General features: G+C 38.8%; 2 protein-coding genes across 3 annotated transcripts in view; both read left to right on the top strand.

The window, feature by feature from the left end:
* acadvl (acyl-CoA dehydrogenase very long chain) overlaps window positions 1-25236 on the top strand; it is a 966944-nt gene that overhangs the window by 299186 nt on the left and 642522 nt on the right. The gene's annotated exons all lie outside the window — the stretch shown is intronic.
* The window catches only part of ponzr1 (plac8 onzin related protein 1), a 37052-nt gene continuing 23361 nt past the window's right edge, over window positions 11546-25236 (top strand). Inside the window, exon 1 of one of the 2 annotated variants that reach the window (XM_028796229.2) lies at window positions 11546-11635. In XM_028796229.2, the coding sequence (XP_028652062.2) occupies window positions 11560-11635 (76 nt within the window). In that variant the 5' untranslated portion in view covers window positions 11546-11559. Of the gene's footprint in view, window positions 11636-11819; window positions 11971-25236 lie in introns of those variants that run through there. The other variant, XM_028796228.2, reaches the window with a different exon arrangement.

The following is a 25236-nucleotide window of genomic DNA, read 5'->3' as shown; positions in this document are numbered from 1 at the left end:
CCAATTAAGCTGCAGAAACATCTCAAGGATGATCAGAGGAAACAGGATGGACCTGAGCTCAATTTTGAGCTTCATGGCAAAGGCTGTGAATACTTATGTACATGTGCTTTCTCAATTTTTTTTATTTTTAATAAATTTGCAAAAATCTCAAGTAAACCTTTTTCATGTTGTCATTATGGGGTGTTGTGTGTAGAATTCTGTGGAAAAAAATGAATTTAATCCATTTTGGAATAAGGCTGTAACATAACAAAATGTGGAAAAAGTGATGCACTGTGAATGCTTTCCGGATGCACTGTATGTCTACATACGTAAATGCATTAAGTTGACATTTACGTTAACAAGAAGTTGAACAGGTGTACCTAATAAAGGGGCTGGTAAGTGAATGTCATGAACTAGGAGCTCCAAAGCCTGCAAGTCCCAAAAGTTACAAAAGCACTTCCAATAATGCCCAGTAGAGGGCACTATACCATCAAACCCTGACTAGATCAATGGGCAAACAACATCTTATCAAAATAAAATCTTATAAAAATAAAAATATTTATTCTTCACAAAAAAGTGTTACAATCAATATAAAGCTCCATGGAGCACAACGGCAAAAGTGTACTTGCTTAAAACAATAAGACATTCCATGGCAAACAAAGTCCCAATATCAAAGACTGGTCAAACGAGCAAAGGTTCAAAAATCCAGGTAATCACAATAAGCACAACAGAAACACAAATAAACTCTCTTCTTCCTAGTACATGTGAAATGAACCATCAAGAACTATGGGAGACCCTCCGAATTTATAGGGCAGAGTTCAGTTCCTGGCAGTGATTGGCAGGTGGACCCACCTATTGGGGAACCACCCACAAAAGACATGGAACATAACTTATGTAGCTTACATACATACACATTCAAAAACAAAGAATAGTTTCAAAAGTCAACAAAAGTAACAGTAACACAAATAAAAGAATCATAAATGAACAAAACAAACCTAAAAAGTGTATTTAAACTCCAGCCCTTGTTGGTGGGGTGACCATGGTTGAAATACAACAATATATATAGACAAATCCAAAAATAAAGAAAGATGCACGTAATCAGTGTAAAAAGAACCAAAAATAAACAAAAGAGATATAAAACATGACACCAACAACTTCACCATCAAGGACCCTGAGAGTACATCTCGTAAGGACGACTTAGGAGTCATAGTGGACTATCACCATCTACATCCAGACAGTGGACAGAAGTGATGAAGAATGCTGATAGGATATAAAGTTATATCAGGTGTAGAGGACAAGTTAATGGATTTTATGCTAAAGTTACTATATATAACACACTAGTGAGGCCTCACCTGGAGTACTGTGTGCAATTTTGGTTCCCATATTACAAAAAAAAGACATAGCAATACCAGAGAAAGTCCAGAGAAGAGTGATTAGGCTGATTCTTAAAGACCTCAGCTATGAGGGTTATTTGAAGGAGCTGAAGGGTTTCCATTTAAGCAAAAGGAAATTAAGACGTGACATGATCCAAGTCTTTAAAAATATGAAATGAATTAGTACAGTAGATCCCATCTTCAACTTTAAAATAGATTCTTCAACAAGAACATGTGACACTTTTGAAATCTTGTTGATCTTGTTGTTTTGAATTATGTAGAACATATTTTTAATATAATTTTGTGACTGAAGAATTAAAGTTTTTAAGACAGTGGTAAGACCAACAATGATGTATGAAGGTGAGATTTGGGTAGTAAAAGGAGCAAAGGAGAAGAAGTTAGATGTGCCTGAAATGAGAATGTGGAGATGGATAAGTTGAGTTACTATAAAGGACAGAATAAGAAATGAGACAATAAGAGGTACAACAATAGTGGGAGTGAGATCTGAGAAAGTACAGGAAAATAGGTTGAAGTGGTATGGACAAGTGATGAGGAGAAACAATGAATATTGGGGCAAAAGAATGATGGGAATGGAAGTACAGGGGAGGAGAAAGCAAGGGAGGCCAAAGCAAGTGTGGATGAATAAAATAAAAGAAGATCTGATAGAAAAAGGCCTCACTGGTGAAGGCTGATCAAGCATATCAACCCCACGTAGAAGTGGGAAAAGATGAAAAGGAAGGAGAAGAAACCTGAAGTTAGAAGCATTTCAGTTAAAAAAAAGAAATAGACTTGAGCAAAAGTAAAAAAGTATCTGTTTTCAAAAGTACCAAGTTTAAAAGTACCAAAAGTAAAAGTGTATATTCTTAGTAATGAAAAGGAGCAATGATTTGTTTAAACAACACAAAACATTTGTTTTATTTTTAAACAATCTTCACACAAAAATCATGCAAATGCCATCCTGTCTTTGCTCAGTACATAACAGCAGTTATGGAGATGATCTGTAGTAGGGTGTTAATGAGTGGGACTTACACTGTGACTCCCCTACTGGAATACCCAACAGCAGTAGAGGAGACACCTCTACTCCAGAGCAAATAATAATAAAATAAAATACAATAAGAATATAAATGAAGTGAACAGCTCACAACCTTATCACTTTAATCGACAAACAATAAAAAAACAAAAAAACAACAAAACAAAAAAAAAAACTGATAATCAGCACACATTGGGTTTATTACACTTCACTAAAGTAAAGATGAATTTTAGAAGGGCACTTGTTACATTTAATAGCAATACAACAATTTCAGAATTGTTTCTTTTAAGAAAGAAGTGGTTTCTTTGGCTCAGTTTGACACCCAATTTTATTTTTAAATGACCCAATGAAGCACTCATGTTAACCCTTTTGGCCCTGACATCCTATTACTAGTACATATATATGCAGCCATTTTTATAAAGCACAGGTACGTTTGCAGGCGTTGGAACCGGGCATGCTACTATTAGCACAGACTGGAGAGACGGGCATGTCCGTGAAACACGGAAGTGAAAATGGATGCTTGCGGACTGTGCACACCACTTTAAATTTCCTCAAAAAGACTGAAGTATTTGGCAGCAATTGCATAATAATAGTGTTAGTTTTTTTTTTGTTTTTTCATTTTTGAGCTTCCTAGACACCCCAAATGTAGAATATCTCACAAAATATTTTTTCCCATTCTTCTTCTTTCAGTTACTCCCGTTAGGAGTTGCCACAGCGGATCACCTTCTTCAATATTTTTCTCTCCTCTACATCTTGTTCTGTTACACCCATCACCTGCATGTCCTCTCTCACCACATCCATAAACCTTCGCTTAGGCCAGGGGTGGGCAAAATAATTCCTGGAGGGCCGCAGTGGTTTCAGGTTTTTGTTCCAACCCATTTGCTTAATAAGAAGCACTTATTGCTCTAGAAACACTTCTGCTTCATTTTAGTTATCTCCCTCGTTAAGATTTTGAACCCTTATTGCTTATTTAAATCTTAAACAGCTGCATTCTCAGTTTTTAATTGCTCCTTATTAGCAATAAGATGCAAATGACAAAAGAAACCAGCAGTTATCCATTTAGCTTGTTACCATTTACACCTGTGTGTATTTATCACACACTATTTGGTTTAATTAAATACTTGGAAGGAAAGAGAAGAGAAAAAAGTGAAGGATTGAGAATTACCCATTCGTTTTACACTTCAAAGTATTTGGATGATATCCTTAGTATGGAAAAAAAATATAGGATATGAGAATGACTTGACATAGCAGAGTTAAAGCACTAACAAGCCATGAAATGTAATTATTGGCAAGGATTGTTTTCTAATTAAGCAACTGGGTTGGAACAAAAACCCGCAGCCACTGCGGTCTTCCAGGAATGACTTTGCCCACCCCTGGCTTAGGCCTTCCTCTTTTCCTCTATCCTTAGCATCCTTCTCCCAATATACCCAGCATCTCTCTACTGCACATGTCCAAACCAACACAATCTCACCTCTCTGACTTTGTCTCCCAACCATCCAACTTGAGCTGACCCTCTAATGTTCTCATTTCTAATCCTGTCCATCCTTGTCACACCCAGTGCAAATTGTAGCATCTTTAATTCTGCCACCTCCCGCTCTGTCTCCTGCTTTCTGGTCAGTGCCACCGTCTGCAACCCATATAACATAGCTGGTCTCAGTACCGTCCTGTAGACCTTCCCTTTCACTCTTGCTGATACCTGTCTGTCACAAATCACTCCTGACACTCTTCTCCACCCATTCCACCCTGCCTGCACTCTCTTTTTCACCTCTCTTCCACAATACCCATTACTCTGTACTGTTGATCCCAAGTGTTTAAACTCATCCACCTTCGCCAACTCTACTCCCTGCATCCTCACCATTCCACTGACCTCCCTCTCATTTACACACATGTATTCTGTCTTGTTCCTACTGACCTTAATTCCTCTACTTTCTAGAGCATATCTCCACCTCTCCAGGGTCTCCTCAACCTTAGTACTTAATTAAACTAAATAATGAATGATGAATACACATGGGTGGCTATGGAGACAAGCTGGATGTAGATCTGCTTGTTCATTTGTCATTTGCATCTTTTGCTAATTAGGAGCAGTTAAAACAATGAAAACAACTGTTTGAGACTAAGGTAAGCAATTAAGGGTTCAAAGTCTACTCAAGCAAGACCACTAAAATGAACCAGAAAAATGTCACTTGAGCAATAAGTACTTCATCAGCAATGAATGATTTCTCATGAAGCAGTTGGGTTGGAACAAGAAAGCCCCCCAGAACCAATATTGCTCAACAAAGGTTTAAAGGGACTGAGTCTTAAATAGCAAATAAATTAAATTAATTAGTAGCAAAAACTAGTCACTAATTAAAAAGATGGTTAGAATGAAAATCTGTGTCCGCTGTAGCCCTCCAGGATCGGAGTTGGCCACCTGTGATATAGATATATGACATATAGCTTTTTATTCTTAAAAGAAAGTGTCTCCTTTTTATTTTACAATTATCAGAGGAGCACCTTCTCACAGGGCTTGGCCAGAGTTTCAGAAGAAGATGCCTTAAATATAAAAATACTAGACAGTAACGGTGCACTGCACGATAATGTGCAGTGAATACACTTGACTTGACCATACTCAGCTGACCATATATGTGTACAATGATTTAAGATATGAAGAGGTAGGGGAAGTGACGGCAAAGGTGGTTGGGATAAGAATGGTGCCTGTAAGTATGCACCGCAAGGCCGCCCTGCTGCCGAAAGTTGATTCTACAATAAAATAAAATAAAAATAAAAAGAGTAATAATTCCAAAACTCTTCACTTTTAACATAAAGCTGTAGTGCAGAGTTTCAGTGCAGTATATGTGTACCAAATTTCAGGCTACAGGTTATTTGATTTTTGACCTTGACCTTCGTGTGTTGACCATTACCTTGTAGGTGAATCATCACCCCAAAAGCTGATAGTAGATGTCACGTAGTATATGTGTACCAAATTTCAAGTCAATAGGTCAAACGGTTTGCGAGCTACAGGTGATTTAAAATCCTGGACAAACGAAAAGCCACAGTAACATATTATATCCATCCATCCATTTTCCAAGCTGAATCCGAACACAGGGTCACGGGGGTCTGCTGAAGCCAATCCCAGCCAACACAGGGCACAAGGCAGGAACCAATCCCGGGCAGGGTGCCAACCCACCGCAGAGCGTATTATATAAGAAGATTTATTTAAAAAATAACTCACGTGGAGGCCTTTTCCTGTTGAATACACTTTCAGACCCAATCAATTTATCGCTTCCTAAATGAATTCAGAGCTCTGTTAATTTAACAATAGATAATTATTTTATCTTACTTTGTGTACACATTATACTTATCAGTTTTAATCAATTGCTTTATGGTACCAGAATGACTAAGCAACTATATCTCTGTATCACACAACATGACATCCTCATAACAACAGATGAACAAAGGAGCGCCTCACTTCTCACATGCGCATGCGCACACACAGAGTATGGCGTCCATGCACAGAGACACACACACACCTGACACAAGCATCTAAAACAGCACCCTCCCTGACTTTCTCATAGTGTAGCGATATCTTATTTCATTTTCTTACTTTTTTTTCCAGCATTAGTCCTTGAAAAACAGGTTATTGTTTTAGTGTATAATTCTTACAATGATGCTGACATTCTATGTAAAGCTGAATGTAGAGAGAGGCCAAGCAAAATGACACATTTTATTGGCTAACTAAAAAGGTGTCATTTTGCTTGGCTTTTCTCTACATTCATAATGGCTAACACGGTACAACACCCTAGTACTACAGATATGTAAAGCTGAGAAATTTAAAACTGAGTATTTTGTTTTGTCTGTCTTTACCGAGTTAGAGTTTCTTAATAAGAAACTAGACCAGTCAAGCCATTAACTCCCATGCTCTAGAAGATTCTTTAAGCGGCTAATATTTTTCCTGTGATCATTATCAGAATTATTATCAATGGATTCTCCAGATTTCCACAGAAGGGACTTGAACCCAACCCCACCTTTTTGACCTCAACAGGCTTGTACTCAGGGACTTGGAGGAAGCTGTCACGTAAGCTGCACGTTGGGATTCTCGTTGCCATTGTTCGAGTCTTCTGTGCATTGCAGCGCTTGAGCCGCGTCTCCTGTCACTGCAGAGGAAGCAGGAGATATGTCGAGTTTGGCGGCGAACTCCGCGGCAGACTCGATCTGAAATGCAATGTGGATTGCCCGTGATAGACTTAAATCATCTGATTCTAGCAAGAGCTTTTCACAGACTTTTGGATTGTTAGTGTGCTCAGCCAATTGATCCCTAATAAATTCATCTTTCATGTCTCCGAACTTGCATAAACTGGCTAAACCCCTTAAGTTGGCCACGTATGGTGAACCGATTCGCCTGCCTGCTGTCACCGTTTACGAAATAGGATTCGGCGGAGGATAACACTTCGTCTACAGGAGAGTCACAGCAGAGGAGTATGTGGCTGCGTTCCCCAAAGTCTTAAACACGCGCTGTCCCTCCGTTCCCAGACAGTGTAGGAGCAAAGCTCTTTTGCGCGCATCACTTACATTTTGCAAATCAAGAGCCAAGAGGTAAGTTTCAAAAGACTCCAGCCAGCTGGACCAAGGCACTGGAGGCTCTCCGGGCAGGGAAAGAAAGGGAGAAGGTGGTGGAAGTGAAAATTCAGCGTTTCAGGCGTTTATTTCCGAACACCAATCCCGCCAGACACTCACCCTCTAACCTCAAACACTTTAATGCCAACAAGAACACACTGTCGTAAAATGTACATATTGCAAACATAACAGGAACTTCCCCAGCTTAGGGGACCTCCTCTTTTTTTCTCTTCTTTTCCAGTGGAGTCATAACTTTAGGGGTCTGTGGTGATTCAGAAGAAGAAGGTGACTCTGGAGGAAGAATTTTCTTTAACCTTTAAAATTAGGATGTTGGATGACATCATCATCTGAACTGTCATTTTCACTCTTAGTCTTTGTCACTAGCAACTTATTGCAGAGCTCCGATTCCATAGGGTAGCAATAAAAATACCTCTGCCACCCCCTCGCACATAACAAGGGACAGCAAGACCTTGACATTACTCTCTTCACCCCTCACATATCTCACTGGGACCCCAAGTTTGTCTTTTTCAGTTAGCCAGCAAATTTTATGGCCAGGCTCACTCTAGTGTTTCAGTAATTGAGCTCGTAAGAATCCGCTGCAATATGTTGTGCATACAATACGCGGATATTGCTCAGACAATACTGTATATAACTTGTAGTGCCAAGATCTTAATTGTGCTCATAAAATCTTAATTGCGCAAGATTATAAAGACACTGCTTTTTGGAACTTCAGGGACTCCATATAAGATAGCTTAAGAAGAAGTAAAAACATTTACCTCAACATGCTTCTTCAAATTTGAGGTGACATTTTTGAAGGCAGAGACTTCTTTAGGTGCCGTTTTCAAACATAACCACGTGGGGAAAGTGTACATTTCATCTCCATGTCTCAACAGTGAGCAGGAAGAATGGGAATGAATGAGCAGTGGAAGACATGCTCTTGTGCTTTTATTTTTGAATTATATATGACATTTTATTGGGTATAACTGAGCAATGCTGAACTATGACTTAAGTTAACAACACTGATAAATTTCTTTTAGGACTTTATGATAGTTTAGTTTGTGTAATTAGTAATGAGGACTTGCTGGAAAACATGATAAAATGAAAAGTTTGCTATTTAGTTAGATAGATAGATAGATAGATAGATAGATAGATAGATAGATAGATAGATAGATAGATAGATAGATAGATAGATAGATAGATAGATAGATAGATAGATAGATAGATAGATAGATAGATAGATACTTTATTAATCCCCAAGGAGAAATTCACATACTCCAGCAGCAGCAGCATACTGATAAAAAACAATATTAAATTAAAGAGTGATAAAAACAGGTATAACAGACAGTAACTTTATATAATGTTAACGTTTACTCCCCTGGGTGGAACTGAAGAGATGCATAGTGTCGAGGAGGAACGATCTCCTCAATCTGTCAGTGGAGCAGGACAGTGACAGCAGTCTGTCGCTGAAGCTGCTCCTCTGTCTGGAGATGATACTGTTCAGAGGATGCAGTGGATTCTCCATGATTGACAGGAGCCTGCTCAGCGCCCGTTCCTCTGCCACAGATGTCAAACTGTCCAGCTCCATGCCTACAATAGAGCCTGCCTTCCTTACCAGTTTGTCCAGGTGTGAGGCGTCCCTCTTCTTTATGCTGCCTCCCCAGCACACCACCGCGTAGAAGAGGGCACTCACCACAATCGTCTGATAGAACATCTGCAGCATCTTATTGCAGATGTTGAAGGACGCCAGCCTTCTAAGGAAGTATAACCAGCTCTGTCCTTTCTTGCACAGAGCATCAGTATTGGCAGTCCAGTCTAATTTATCATCCAGCTGCACTCCCAGGTATTTATAGGTCTGCACCATCTGCACACAGTCACCTCTGATGATCACGGGGTCCATGATGGGCCTGGTCCTCCTAAAATACACCTCCAGCTCCTTGGTTTTGCTGGTGTTCAAGTGTAGGTGGTCTGAGTCGCACCATTTAACAAAGTCTTTGATTAGGTCCCTATACTCCTCCTCCTGCCCACTCCTGATGCAGCCCACGATAGCAGTGTCATCAGCGAACTTTTGCACGTGGTAGAACTCCGAGTTGTATTGGAAGTCCGTTGTATATAGGCTGTACAGGACCGGAGAAAGTACAGTCCCCTGCGGCGCTCCTTTGCTGCTGACCACAGACCTGCAGTTCCCAAGACGCTTATACTGAGGTCTGTCTGTAAGATAGTCCACGATCCATGCCACCAGGTATGAATCTACTCCCATCTCTGTCAGCTTGTCCCTGAGGAGCAGAGGTTGGATGGTGTTGAATTGTTGTTTATTTGACCTAAAATGTAGTAGAGTAAAAGTAAAGCTCTAAATAAAATTTCCTGTACTTAAGTAAAGTAATAAAGTAGTTGAACTTCATTGTTTTACATCTCTGCTCTGATACTTTGAAACACTCAATAGATTGGACATGGACCATGTCCTTTTCTAGGATATGAGTATCTTAAGTAGACAAATTCCATCATGCAATGACTTGTAGTCATCCAACAAAAGCCACATCACCTTATACTTCTGACCAGCATCACACAGAACAGCCACTTGTCATGACGCATACCTTTGACTTTACTACTACTAATCCTACTCTTCCACTGTGAGTTTCCCCTTGGGGATTAATAAAGTATCTATCTATCTATCTATCTATCTATCTATCTATCTATCTATCTATCTATCTATCTATCTATCTATCTATCTATCTATCTATCTATCTATCTATCTATCTATCTATCTATCTATCTATCTATCTATCTATCTATCTATCTATCGTCCTGCACTAACTTACCACCACATAACGCTGGATGTTCATTGCTCAAAGGGCTATTTCAACATGAGGATCAGGGTTACAATATAGAGTGACACAATTTGCTACTGCAGTAAAGTAGTGAAGCTATATTTAACAGCAGGGATGGCAGTGGTATAGCGTTAGTAGAGTAAACCAGGCTAAAATTACATTTCTATTAATTGTTATGAATTTTTTTGAGCATATTGTAATGAGCGTTGAGGCACTAAATAACAGTCCATTCAAATCTTGATGCTCCGTCTTGATGAATTGAAGGTCCTCTAGCACACAACTTGCCGTGACTGACCAAACCTCTGCTGTAGGTGCTACCTAGTCTCTTACGTCTTTAACAATATAAACCTCCTTTTTTGCTTGTTGAGGGTAGCTTCTCTCACATTTGCTGGTTTATACCTCTACTTTACCAAATTGTCTTTGATCTGATTTAACCAAATTTTCTTTACCGCTGCATGTTGTATTGTTCATCCCTCTGAGTGTGTACTCCAGAGATGTTGGCATGGCAGACTCTGTGGGTCTATGAGACAGATATGCCTAAACCATCGCTGTAGACATTTCTGGATTCCCCACTTGTCTGTATTAAGCTAATCGCAGAATCATTCCTCATGGTTTTTGTTCATATTCTATCTTGAATAGGTACTCATAGAGTTCATCTCAACCAACACATTTGGAATACCTCAAGTAATTCTAGGTCAGTTTCCATTGCTATCTGTGACTCAGTGCCATAAAGTAGCAACAGTAGGACTAGTGACCAAGGGTTACACACCTTGTTATTTATGCTGATGCTACTTTGCTTTGATTGTTGAATTCAACTATTAATGTTGGCAATGATAGCTGCTTGATTTCTATTGACTGATCAAACCAGCTTTACTTGTTCCAGCTTCACACCGTCAAGGTGTACAGTTGCTGTAGAGCCATTACATATGAGAAATTTGACCTTATCTGTATTGATGGAAAAGATGCATGGATACACGACAACCATAATCTCCTGGAGAATATCTGAAGTTATGTGCGGGCACCTAATCCAGGTCTTCAAAGTTCAACATACTTTCAGCAGAACTCTTTCCACTAAACGGTGAATCACACCAGGAACAATTTTACAAAATACATTTAAGAGTTGTGGAAATGTGGAACAAACTTCCAAGTCTTGGAGTTGAAAACCTTAAAGAAGAATTGGAATGAGATATTAGGACAACTAAGCTGTTAGCTAAACAGACAAGCTTCATGGACAAAATGGTCCATCTCTAGTTTGTCAAATCTTGTTATATTTACATTCAACAAATACATTAAAGCTGAGATATTTTTAAAATCTCATTGCTTTAACTCCTGTTTTTTTTTTTTTAGAAAGTGTGATGAGAGAGCAGTCTACTGACATCTCATGTAAGTGTGGTTTTACACGGTGGTTAGTAAGGTGGGGGCCACAACAGTACTGAAGCACTGTATGTACACAATAAAATGAGACTCACACTAAAACGTCTGCCACAGGAAAGGGATACAACACCAAAAATTCAATTTTACATCAGATAATGGATACAATGAATACATAATGTTGATAGAATGTGAGGCTGCTTAGTGGCCATTTGGCCAAAGAATACAAATTGTCTTTGCATGTGCTGATGGTCCTGAAGGAAAAAGAGTGAAATGTGGCTACCAGCAGTTAAAATCCCAAAGGTTCTTTCAACTCAGAGAGGCTTCCTTCATGGGTCTGTGCACAGTGGGCAACGCAGGAGCTCATGTTCTACAAGAGGAGACACAGATGGTCAAGTGCTTTATAAAAGAGAATCAAGAAACCAGGGAAGGTGTTTGCTGGGACAAAAAGCTGCTTGAAGAAGGTGATGTTGCGCTCAGGCTTGTTGGACCGAATTAGTAGAATTTCTTATGTTCATCTTTAAAAGGGAAGCACATATTAAAATGACTTGCATGTGATTTTATTTATTGGGTAACGACAAAAGGATGGTCCTCTGTGAAAGTTTAGTGTGGTGCATATCTTGCCGCCTTGATCTCTCGTCTTTCTCATTTTGCTCTGACGACACTGGCCAGGGGGAGGGGATACACAGGAAAATAATTTCTTTGGCACAAAGTTCTCATCTTGTGTGAGAGCAAAAAAGCTTAGAGAGTGGTGGACAGGAGTAAATACAAGTTTGGGAAGAGAAAAGGAAACAAAACGGTAAGTGTTGAGTTTTATAATATTGTTTTGGTCTTTTCTGCTCACTGCTCTCAGGCATCTCAATGTTTCCAAATGATGTACTTGTTAAGTTTATCTTTATTTATTTACTTATCAATTTTACTTGTTTTTTATGCTTCTGTTACTGTATGCATCAGAATTCCCCCATGAGATTAATACAGTTTATCTAAACTGTAATCTAATCTAAAACCAATCTGCATTTTATATCTGTTTCGACTTTGTAGAAAGAAAGAAAGAAAGAAAGAAAGAAAGAAAGAAAGAAAGAAAGAAAGAAAGAAAGAAAGAAAGAAGTGTTTGAGTTTTAAATGTCATGTTAATCATTAACAAGCGATACAAAATTCATCAAAAAACAAATCTCTATGTCAAGTGTAAACAAGTACTGTGTCTTATTTTCACAAAACAAGTGTTTCAATCACAACAGAAAAATGAGTTCATCATTGACAGTTTTACAAAGTGTGTTCTTTGTATACCATTGCTCTGTAAAATTCTGCAAATTGTGGGTCGTTTTATAAAACACGTAATCAATGTAATCGAAACAGTAATCTCTTTTCCAGTTGTGCCCAAGATCTCTTCTCTCCCTCTTAACCTTTTCTTGCCGGTAATATAAATAAGAAGCTTGATCTGACCTATGGGGTGTCCAGGCATTGGCCAATGAGCAGATACAACAAGGTTGCTAATAATTAACACTAGAATCCCTGAAGCCTATGAAAAACTCATAATCTTTGCCCACCTTAAATCCCTTCACACGCACCCAAACTTTACACTGGCTGTTACAGACTGAAATCAAAGGCTTCTTCTTTTTGGGCGCGTACACTATCATTATGGCGCTGCCAGATCTAAACACTAGAGTGGCAAATTGCTCGCATACTGAAGTGACTTTAGCTGCAGGTGGAAGTCCCATTTTACTTATGATGACAAGCAGAGTTGCGTTGTGGTGCAGCAGTCTATTAGCCAGCGAAAGCGCTGTGAAGAAACTGTCTGTTGTTATGGTTCTGCCTTTGTCCAGTCTGATAGTGGTCATGGGACATCATATCTTTGATTGCTGGTATAACAAATAGTTCTGAGCAGGTGTCAGCCACAGCGCTGCTCTTGTGAAAACAATGGAGATAAATGCCATTAACTCAGAGAGGGAGAGGCAAGTTCGTTGTAGCATTGGAATGTCACTGAGAGAATAAAACCGAATAATAAAAAAAAGCAAGAGCTAACTTTTACAAGTAGCCAAAATTTACACCAGGTGTTACCGACTGAAATCAAATGTATGTTTTAATTACATTGTTGAAATAATAACAATAATAATAATAGCTCGCTACTCAAAACATGGAGAACATGGGACCTTTGGATTATAAGGCAGCAGTTCTTACCTTTGCACTGTTCAAGAACACATATCAACTTCCTGTCGATTGACATTTGAGCTTGAGTTTTTAACTCATTGACAGCCACATGTAAATTGAATGCTTTTTTTTCCTTTGGTTATATTCTTGAATAAAAGAGCACATGTTTATTTGATATTTGGACTAAAGTCTTCACACATTATACACTTCATGTCATTATTAGTATAACATGGAAAAAGTATGTGTTCAGCAATTCTCACATTTCCTTTAATCCTACACTTACCCAGATCTTTTTAAACACGGAACACACATGCAATGCATGTATTCCAAATAACAATATACTGTATTATTTACCCTATACGTCTCCAGACACCTCACCTCACACGCAGATAAGAAGCCTTGGCTTGAACTGGGAGAACTTTTTGCCCGTGAGCTGAGCTCCATCAAGGCGGGGGATGGGATAGCAGGCTGCTTGCTGCTTGTGCTGATCAACGCATTTACAAAACAAAAGACACTGATGGAGAAGTGCGAAGGGATTTAAGGTGGGCCAGGATTGCGAGTTTTTTCGTAGGCTTCAGGGATTCTAGTGTTATGGTGTGTCCTCCATAAGACAGTTGAGGAAGTAACCAGCACTGTAATGAGCTCTTAATGTTCTCTACAAGTCCATCCCAAGTCTTATTGTCACCATTCATTCCTCTCGGAATTAGTCTTAAGTACTTATTCACATCCCTTATCCATTACAGTCCAGAGGGTAATAAAGGAAGCTGACCCATCCATTTATGCAACAGCTTGAGGTCCAATTTACCTTAGCCAAGGACACCCTTTGGAACTCATCCAGCAGAGATAGTGGCCCGTCTATGTCATTGCATTGTAGCAATCACAATGAGTTCATCTGCATAGGTTGAGATTTTCAAAGCCTCTGCCCAATAAGGCCCAGGCAGTCCACCTAGTATTCTTCGCAATTTGATCGGCAGGGTCTCAATAGCCAGAGCATGTAACATGCCTGACAAGGAGTGACCCAACATAATCCCCCCGAGCAGCTCTAAATTAAACACTCAAGTCACCAGTGATTTTCAGTGTACCCTAAATGCCACATAAAGCCCCTGAATCAAGAAAACAGAAGAAAGGGGGAATCTAAACCCCTTTAGTATCTGCCACTAAAACTAATGCTCCTATATACTGTATACAGTATGTATATATATTTATGCATACATACAGTATATATATAATTTTTGGCAGTAAATATAAAATATATATAGTATATAATATACAGTATATAGTATGATGTATTTTATAATATATTATATATCATATATGGCAATACATAATATATAATGCATAATTTTGTACAATTCTTCCAGTTCCTTATATTAAATATGGTAGTGTGCCGAGTTTGCCAGAGAAGTTTGACCCAGGTTACCCGCATTTGGCCGGCCAAAACTCTGCTGCAATTTAACAAAGGAGTCTGTCTTCTCACAAAACTGTGAAAGTTAAGGTGGTCCAATGTGATGTAGCCCTTTATAGACACCATTAAATATCTTTTTACCTATGATTTTTGCTCCATTCATTAGATGTTAAAATGTTCCAACTTTGGTAGTGAATTTGACCAGTGTGCCTGCATTGGATTGGACCAAATTCAACAGCAATTTAGGAAAGGTGTCTGTGTGGTCTCAAAACTGACCCTGGACACACTGGAAGCTTTTTTGGGGAAAAAGTTGCATACCATCAGGAAAAATCCCCTCCATCCCCTCCAAGTGACGCTCTCTTGGAGCATGTTAGCCACAGGCTCATTCCACTGTGGTGTACGAAGAAGCACCTTTGGGGGTCTTTTCTGGCCACTGCTATCAGACAATTCAATGCTTCCTCCTGATATTTTTATTTATTTATTATTTGCTTATTGCTTGATTGGCTGTATTATTTGTCCTGTGAGTCTGAATCCTTGTTTTTCATGTTTCTGCTGCTGTATGCATCTGAATGATCAAATTGGGTTAATAAAATTTATCTAATCTAATTTGTATCAGTGGAGGGCCAAAATCGGAAATGAGTTTTTTTTCAAATAATTGATTGATTCCAATTTGGTTATTAAAACAGAAAAGTAAACGCTTTGCATCAGGTGAGTGATTAAGTAGCTAGTTATAACTAAATTATTAGCTTGGAATAAATAAGTAGGCAGCCAAATAAGCAGCTAATTTTAGCCTCATGAATTTTGTCAAGTGGAAATGAGAATGCATCTCTGATTGAGAGGCCACTTATTTATTTCACTTACCGTAAGACAGTTACTTGAAACCTAGAGGAATGTGACAGCTTTGATGAAGGCAGAAAGTCCAAGACCATGCTAATGTACACAAATAACTGCATTTACACATGTTTTGTTTTATTTGTACAAATCCAGACCTCACAGGTTGATTTACCATATATCAAAATGCATCAAGGCATGGATGAAACATGAGTTACATGTTCTTTTACATAAAATATCTGTAATAGTTAAATTTGTTACACATGAAAGCCCTAACTTCATCTTGACGTGGGGGCAAGATAGCAGTTTGTACACCCGCGCTTGTGTAAGAACATTAGAACATAAGTAATTTGACAAACTAGAGGAGTCCATTCAGTACATCAAGCCTGTCCCAATATCTCATCACAATTCTTCTTAAAGGTTGTCAAGGTTTCTGCTTCAACTGATAATTGCTTCCATAATCCCACAACTCTTTGCACTTCTCCTTAATTTCCACTGATATCCTTGAGTATGTGTTGATGGACCACTGCTTTGAGGATTTTAAATACCTGGATTAGGTCCCCATACAATCTTCTCTACTCAGGACTAAAAAAGTTTAATTTTCAAAGTCTATCTGAGTAGGTCATGTTTGTAGATCTTGCACTTGATTGCTCTCCTCTGCATGGGTTCAAGTGCTGCTATGTCTTTCTTGTCGTGTGGTGACCAGGGGCCTCATGCATAACGGCGTGCGTAGAATTTACACTATAACATGACGTACGGACAAAAAAATCCAGATGCATAAATCTGTGCATTCGCCAACTTCCACGTTCTTCCGCTCCATAAATCCCGGTCAGCGTGAAAAGTAATGCACGTGCACACGCCTGCCGTCCCGCCCCGTCTCCTCCCAGAATTACACCTCTTTGAATATGCAAATCAATATAAATAGCCTTTAAGATCAGCGTTGTGAAAAGAAAATGGCAAAAGCACGGGGGAAAATAGAAGAATTTCAGCGAATACCAAGTGGAGGCAAGGAAAAACTTACTATTTGTTGGTTTAAACAGTGGTATAATCAACAAAAGGAAATTGATCGAGTGACATAGAGTGTCGTAGAGTGAATCTCGAAAGCTCAAGTTCACAAAGTTGCACAGTGCCTGAAATAAAAAAGACGTTATCAGATATCAAAGTCGTTGTGAAAAGGTGTAGCCCACCATCTGAGAGTCATATGAAAGCTTATTAGGGTGCAGAGAAAAGAAAAAAAAATAGGCACACAGTCGGGAAAAAAGCACAAAATGTCAACTTTAATCATGTAGTTTATTTTGTCATTAAAGTAGAACATCATAAACTTCATCTTTAAATCATTTAATTTACTAGTTTCTCAAATGTAACTAAAGTAGCACATTAAATGCTTTGTTTTGTATGTGTTCTTCTATGTGCTTTATGTGTGTGAATCACTACGTGCTTCTTAAACAGGCTTTCTCTTCCTCTGATTGGACTGAGAATCCATTACATTCATGATATTACAGCTCTCTGAATAATTAAAATACTGAGATGTATACTTGATATAATTTTCATGATTATAGGAGTTAAAGAATGTTAATAAACATGGGAACATGGTGGCGCAGTGATAGCGATGAGCTGGCGCCTCGTCCAGAGATTGTTCCTGCCTCATGCAAGATGCTTGCTGTGCCGTGCACGACCTTCGATGAAATAATTTATTGCAGCAGTACTGTCTCTTTCAAACATACTAACTTCCAATTCCTGTCCTTCCTTTTCTTTCTCCAAGTAACCAATTGCCACACAATCAGCTCAATAATAGATGTTAAGCCATCTGTAAGCTTAGAACACCGATTCTTCAAAACTTTTAAAGAACAGTGTAATATCTTCATAGTACATGTTTAATTATTCCAACCATCTATCCTTCCAGTGTCGCGGCAGCCACAGCAGGAATACAGCGCAAAGCAGGAACAATCCCCGACCGGGGCGCCAGCTCGTTGCTAGTGCTGCAACACCATGTCCTCACATGTTTAATTATTAACAATATAGATTATTTAAATGATGTTAACATTTTATCTGTATAATGTAATAAACATATTTTGCTGCATCTCATCTTAAAAATTATATGGTCATCATATGTAAATATGAGCTTTATAAAGTGGCTCAGGTTGTGCAATATTATAACTGTATCACAAGTTTACAGTGAGGTAATTGTACTAATAAGTACAAACAGTTCTACAAGGAGCACTTGATGGACTGATTGAGTGTGTTTAGAGTTCTTGGGATGAAACTGTTTCTGAACTGCTATGTCCCTACACGAAAGGCTCTGAAGCGTTTGCCATAAGAGAGCAGTTCAATAGACAGCATGGCTGAGGCAGTGTGTGCTTGATGCTGTATACCGATAATTCTCTTTCCGGTCAGCTGCTGTAGAGCTGTGATTCCACACTCAGAATCAGTGAAATAAATGCTCTGAGTGGTACAGTGAGAGGAGCAACGCTAAAGCAGCTATGGTATTTGGAATAGTTTGGCCATTCCGCGGACCATTATATTGTTACAGGTTAATTACAACGAGATGCCTTAAACTAATAAACAATATGCGGTTAATTTTAGTGTATTTATAAAGCCACGTTAGGGATGTGCATCTAAAAAAGAAGCGGAAACCACACTTGAGGAAAAGCACTGCTTTGATGCTGGGTGCCGCCAGTTTGCAAAACCAAGTGGAGAACTTGTGTACGCCAAGCTTTTAGCTCGCGTGAAAATGTGTGTGGCTTTATGCGAAGTTTAGGTTTTATACATCGTGATTTGACCGTGGAAACAGGAGTATGCAACATTTTAGTGCGTACGCACTGTTTATACATGAGGCCCCAGAACTGCACACAATACTCCAAAAGTGGTCTTACTAGTACATTATATAGTTTAAGCATAACATCTCTTGAGTTAAATTCAACATTGTTTATGATATATCCTAACATTTTACATGCCTTTTTAATCACTTATACACATTGCTTAAATGAAAAAGTTGCATCAACATAAACCCCTAAATCCTTTTCAGAGGTCACTTTCTGTATGACAGTGTCTCCCATCTTGTATTTGTACTTGATGTTCATTTTGCCCACGTGCAGTACTTTGCACTTTCTACATTAAACTGCATTTTCCAGGTGTTTGCCCAGTTCTGAAGGTTGCTATTTTGCTGCCTCCTCAGTGTCTACCATCCCTCCAGTTTTAGTGTCATCTGTGAATTTGACAAGTTTACTAATTATACCAGAATCAATGTCATTAACATAAATCAGAAAAAGTAATGGTCCAAGGACAGACCCCACGGGGACCTTACTGAAAACCTCGCTCCACGTGAAGCATTCTCCTCTTATCTGTATTCTTTGTCTCCTGCCGGTTAACCAACTAGAGATACAGTTTTGTAGATTACTTCTGATGCCTACAGCTTTTGTTTTTAAAATGAATGCTTTGGTGTGAGATGGCTGAGTCAAATGCTTATAAGACTTAATATGGAAGTCTTGGGGTAAGAATAATGCATTCATTTCAGTTTAATTTTCTTTTACATTACAAATAAGTGCATTGATAACCTTTTCAATGCTGGTATTTTATGTATGCTTTAATCTTTCATATTTTATCCTTGTTAAATGTAATGTTTGTGAGGGGAGGCCACTGCACGTGTTGTTGTTCAGTAGCAGTAGTCCATAAAGAACTGGTGCTTAGACTTATTGTCCCATATCTACAACATCCATCTGAACACTGCTGGTCTCCAGTAACTACACAACAAACTGCACTGCTGAGTGAAGATTCACAACTGCCATCTGCCCCTCTGGGGACTCCTCAGATCCTGTAAAGACCCCACTGCTCTGTGTATATTTCCAGCTTCATTTATAGTTTTGATGCAGAACACTTCTGTCTTCCAATTCTTCAAACTGAAAAATCCATCCTAACGCTATGCATGTTGAAAGGTATCTATCATTAAATTACTGAGATTTTGTTAGGTTTATTAAATAGGCACTGTCACTCCATGAACTAAATATACATCAGAGAACAATGGAAAAATAACGTGTTTCATCAAGTACATTTAAATGCAAATTAAGCATGAATACATTGATAGACATTTCAGTTCAGGCTGTATGATAAAATAAGATAACAGGTGAACTAAGCTGAACGGTTTCAACGAGAAACATCCAACATTTATTTTAAAAAGAGAAAAAAAACACATTTAATAAATGTCACAGGTAAAGTATTTACAGCAGCACTATGTCAGTGCCGGTTTAGGTGATTTCTGACATGCAGTTTCAGCTAGAACCACTGGGTGGGAACAAACACATGATAAATACCTGTGGATTATGGGCAGAGTTAACCATTTAACTCCGCCCCAGGTTAGCCTCACCCCATTTTGTGGACTGCAGAGTGGGGTACTTGGACTACCTGTGCATGCAGGACTGAAATTCTCTTATCACTAAGTTCAGCTCAGTGCGTCTAGACAACACTGTATACATCTTCCTGCTCCCAATGCTTTAAGTCGTAACATGTAAATTAAATGACCTTGCTAACTGTAAAAATATAAAATATAACATGGAAGCAAGGAAAACAATGAGTTATCTACATTTGAATGAACTACCCTGTGACATGTAAGAACAAATAAATATCTAATTAGTACTATTTACCTTACACTAAACCAAGCTCACAACTCCATTTTCTACACATTATAATGAGTCAATATTTCACTGTCACTATAATTTACTAGGGTGGGTAACAGAGACAGTAACTATTTCAGGCTTTGTGTCCCAATAAATAACAGGAGAATATGAAAATATTTAAACATCCTCACATATCACAGATCAATGAAATAGTAAGGTCAAAACTTTGACTTGAAAAGCTGCATTAAAAACTTGTGTTAAATTTAAACAGCATTACCAGGATGAGCAAGAAGAAGACAAAAACAGCCAGCACTGCCATTGATGTGTTTTCAATTCAAGACTGTGTGGAATCCTGTATGATGATTTGGGAAAGTGTTTTGTCTTTCTTTATTGCCCATGCCTTGAACACTTGCTGTTAATGATAAAATAAAGCAAGCACTAAACAAATGAGAATGGGCCTTATGAGACTTTGAAAATCTGGTCACCCATAATTTACTATTGGAGTGCCATATTCACCTAATATCCATAATGGTCAGTCGTTGTACTAAAGCTTGCTTTCACTTCTGTTATTCCTAACATTTTTCAGTACTGAATAGTTTTGCAAGTCCCATTTAATGAAAATGACTATGGTCATACATGCTCAAGCAAGTAAGGAATTAATTACAAAGGTTTTTATTTATTTATATATTCTATAGATTATGTTAATTTCCAACTGTAAAATGTCACTGTATGTGAATATTTTGTGTGTGTGTTGGCTTGTGAGAGCAGTTGCTATAATGGTCTAGAGCGCTCTCCAGGTCTGTTTTCAGCCTTTTGCCCTAACCTGGTAAGATACTATCCCCAAAAGAGGTCCAAGTGAAGCTACACCAAAGGAGTGCTGCCTCTCAGTGGACTGGTGGACTGAGAGAGAACATGCCCTGGGAATAGGAAACAATCTGGCCAGGATGATCATCCATCCATGCTGTTCATCTGTAAGCGCCTCCCACCTGAGTAAAGGAGCACCATCCATCAGGGCAGGACATCTATCTATCTATCTATCTATCTATCTATCTATCTATCTATCTATCTATCTATCTATCTATCTATCTATCTATCTATCTATCTATCTATCTATCTATCTATCTATCTATCTATCTATCTATCTATCTATCTATCTATCTATCTATCTATCTATCTATCTATCTATCTATCTATCTCTGTCTGTCTATTTATCTACAGTATCTATTGGCCATTATAATGTTAATAAAAGATTACAGTGGACAGCACATTTATTTCAAAAGTTTTGCTTGCTGATGAATTGTTGATGATTATGATAGATTGCCACTAGGGGATACTGCAGCTTACGAAACTCCCAACACAAACAGGCTCAGAAACAAGTACTAAGCACAATAAACTTTTATTGTGGGAATCTCTTACAAAGCAAGAGTTTCCCACTCCACAACCCCAATTACAGTTTCAAAATAGTTTTCAGCAATGCTTTGTGATTTTTGTCTTCTTCTCACTCTCTCTGCCTTTTCTGCCATTCCTCATGCAAGCTTCATCATCCTCCTCTCGACTCTGGCTCCCAGATTGAAGAGAAGCTGCTTCTTTTATCCTGCAACCAGGAGTAGTTCTGATGACACAAGGTTGTTGTTCAGAACTACTTCTGTCTGAAGCACCATAAAGTAGGGAATCCAGATCCCTGCAGCGCCCCCCCCGGCGGTCTCCACAGAACCCAACAGAACTGTCCTCTGGAACTACAATACCCAGTATGCCCTGTGGGTATTTGTGCAGGGATCCCAGACTAGGTTTGCTGCCACCCAGTGTTTGGGGCAAGGAACCAACATGAATAAACTGACTTCCCCTGTCCTTCCATTAGAATGGCATCCCGGCCGGGTAAGGTTCCTATCTATCTATCTATCTATCTATCTATCTATCTATCTATCTATCTATCTATCTATCTATCTATCTATCTATCTATCTATCTATCTATCTATCTATCTATCTATCTATCTATCTATCTATCTATCTATCTATCTATCTATCTATCTATCTATCTATCTATCTATAAGCCAAATAGACTGAGAAGGTTCCAGAGCCAGTCTACTGATCTCAGTCCATTGAAGGCTAATCTTAAAAAGGCTGATCTTAAAAAACAGATATATAACTAATAGAAGAGTAGAGTCCTTATATACAATATCATGATGCAAGATGAATCTGGAGATAAGGTGAGAGGGCTTGGAGGACACAAAAAAACAAACCAAAAAAATAAGAATAAAAATAATACATTTAAAAAGTCACGTACATCCTAAACAAACAGGACTATCAATCAAATTGTGGTCATCTAAGGTATCAACATCTGCCTTGTACTGTTAGCAACTAGGTGTAACCAATCATGTTAAAAGTTTCCTGAATTTTTAATGAATTCCTTTTAAAGAATAGTGACCTAATCAATGGATTGTATAAATAGAGCACAGAGGACACTTTTTCCTTTGCAAAAACACTGATATGATGCTTTTTGCCTCTTCGGAGATTTAGATAAAGAATAACAATTGATGGTTTCTCCTGCCTGTGTTTTATTGCTTAATTAGGGCATTCCAATGTTGGTGTCTGTATTCATAAATTTCTTCCACACTGGGACACTCCTTGAATAACCACGGCAAGATAATCGAAAGCCCAGAACGTACCAAAACTGGCATCTTTACAGTTTAGTTGGCTTGAGTAAATACTTGCTAAACCTCTGCCTTTTTACATTGGCAAACAGAATGAACAAAACTGTAATTCGGAGGAGCTGCTTCAATGAACACTGCCACATCATCAGAACTGAGTCATGTTTCACTTAATGTAAGAAAGTCGAATTTCCTAACACTGATAAGATCGTTAATGTAAAAAGTTTTGCTGGTTAACTAATATTTAGAAACGGAACATTTAAGGTCTCAGAAGAGCATAGCTGAATGGGATCTATTATTTTAGTTCTACAATAGTTCACATCTATAGGAGAAATGGTAATTAAGTTATTCACATTTATATCTCTTTGCTCAGGTTTTTTTTTAGACTGTGGTTCGTTGTTAAAGTGTTAATACAGTGTACATCTATATGTGAACTCACTATGGAATTACAGTATAACATACTAACACGGTATTATAGTAAACATTAGGACTAAGACTACATAGTCAAAAGAAACAGATTATCACTTAGATATTGTCAGAGGTGACCCAGGAGCTGAATCTGTTTCGATGAAGGCCATCACGTCTCTAAAACAGCGGCCTCTTCCAGAAAAGGAACCAGTTGTCAACAAAGCTGATGTTTCGCCTCTCGCAGAAGGTTCTCATCCATGTGTTTAGGGCCAGGAGTTTACTGTGGATTTCATCTGATCTACAGAGCATTGGAAGAGGACCTGATGCAATGATTTTCACAGCGGGGGTCCTCTACTTCATGGCCTGAATGAGGGATATGAAGTCTATCTTCAATAATTCTGACTGTCGATATCAAATGTCATTAACACCCGCATAGATTACAATTGTCCCAATAGTCCTGCCCTTGTGCTTCTCAAGGATTGTTAGGGCTTTTCTTTCTACATCTTTAATTCATGTGCCCAGGACACATGACAATATTTTACGGTCAGTCACAATAAGATCAGGTGGTGCACGATCAAGTCACTTATAACACCTATGTCACCACTGTGGGCAGGAACAGTGAGGGGTGGAGAGGGTTGAAGCGGTTGTGAGTGGTAATGCTAGATCGAGGAAGTGGAGATGACCTGGGCTTGAGCCCCAGCTTCAATTGTCAATATTCCCAGGATCCATCGTCATTGTCTGTAGCAGGAGTTGGAATAAAGTTGACTTGGCCAGGGTACAAATGGCACAATTTGGAATAGAGGTAGTCGAATTGACCCCAGACATTGACAAAGTCTATAAGAGGCGCTCTTTCTGATCCCTGAAATCCTTTCGTCTGGCAAGAAGCTGCTGAATCTGCATCACTAGGGATTACAGTTCTTCACCCAGATGTTGAAGCTTGTGGTCAGCCATCTTGAAAGTGATTCATATAGTTACATATAGTAAACATTTTCTCCTCTATAGAAGCTACATAACCCATATGTATGTTTTATCTGTTCACACTGGTACAACAGCCCCTTCACTTTGTTACAGTTCCTTTCAAACCACACCTTGTAGAGATGCTTTATTGTCAGCTGATGTCTCTTCAACACTCCATTTATTATACTGAGGCTAATAGGGTTTATGTTCTCAAAAATGTTATTATCCTCCAAAACTGTGCTTTGGATGTATTGAAGTCTAAAAGCATTGTTTTCTTTTACCATGTTGTTGTTCTTGTTAAGGTTTCAAAAAACCTCTTCTGCCACCAGCATGTGGTAGCTCCTCTTACCCTATACACTGTATAATCGACCACATTACTTGACAACGTCTCAGGGAAGAGCTGGGGATCCAACTGGGCAAACCTGTTTAATTTGTGAACTCAGATAAACAAGTACACAATGATACTGCATACACTTAAAAAAAAATACCACTGTCTGGCTGTGTTTCAATGCATCCTAAGGCAATCTTTACAAATAAGCTCCTCCTTTGGGTCCAAGAAATGACTCCTTCTTCTGGGGCTGGCTGACTTTTATAAGGTTGGAACTGGAAGGGGCAGGGTCTTCTTTGTATGCTTCATATGCCCTCACTTGGGTGTCTTCTTGGGACTACGGGAGCAAGAGACAGAACACTTAGAGACAGCGCCCTCTCTTGTCCTGGAGTGGTATTACTGCTTGGTTTGAGACTTGAAGGAACACATTTGCATTACAACTGCAGTTCACAAAGTGCCTGAACACCTTCTCTTTTTCTCTCTCCATCCACTCCTCCCATACGAGCTTTGTCCTTTTTCCACCCAACTCCAACTCATCTGGATGAGGTTAAAGTGGCTTCATTTATGTTGGACTAGGCAGCACTTCCGGTGCTAAGGCATAGCCCAATGGAAGTACTTCAGAGTCATTCAGAAGTCTCATAATGAAAGGATAATGAATCCCTGCAACACCCCCTGGAGGTACTCACAGAACCCAACAATGCAGCCCTATGGGACTATAGTTCCCAGCATA

This window comes from Erpetoichthys calabaricus, chromosome 3 (assembly GCF_900747795.2).
Source record: "Erpetoichthys calabaricus chromosome 3, fErpCal1.3, whole genome shotgun sequence".
In the NCBI taxonomy this organism is placed as follows: Eukaryota; Metazoa; Chordata; class Cladistia; order Polypteriformes; family Polypteridae; genus Erpetoichthys; species Erpetoichthys calabaricus.
Note: the sequence above shows the minus strand (reverse complement) of the source record. Positions and strands in the feature narration are given on the sequence as shown.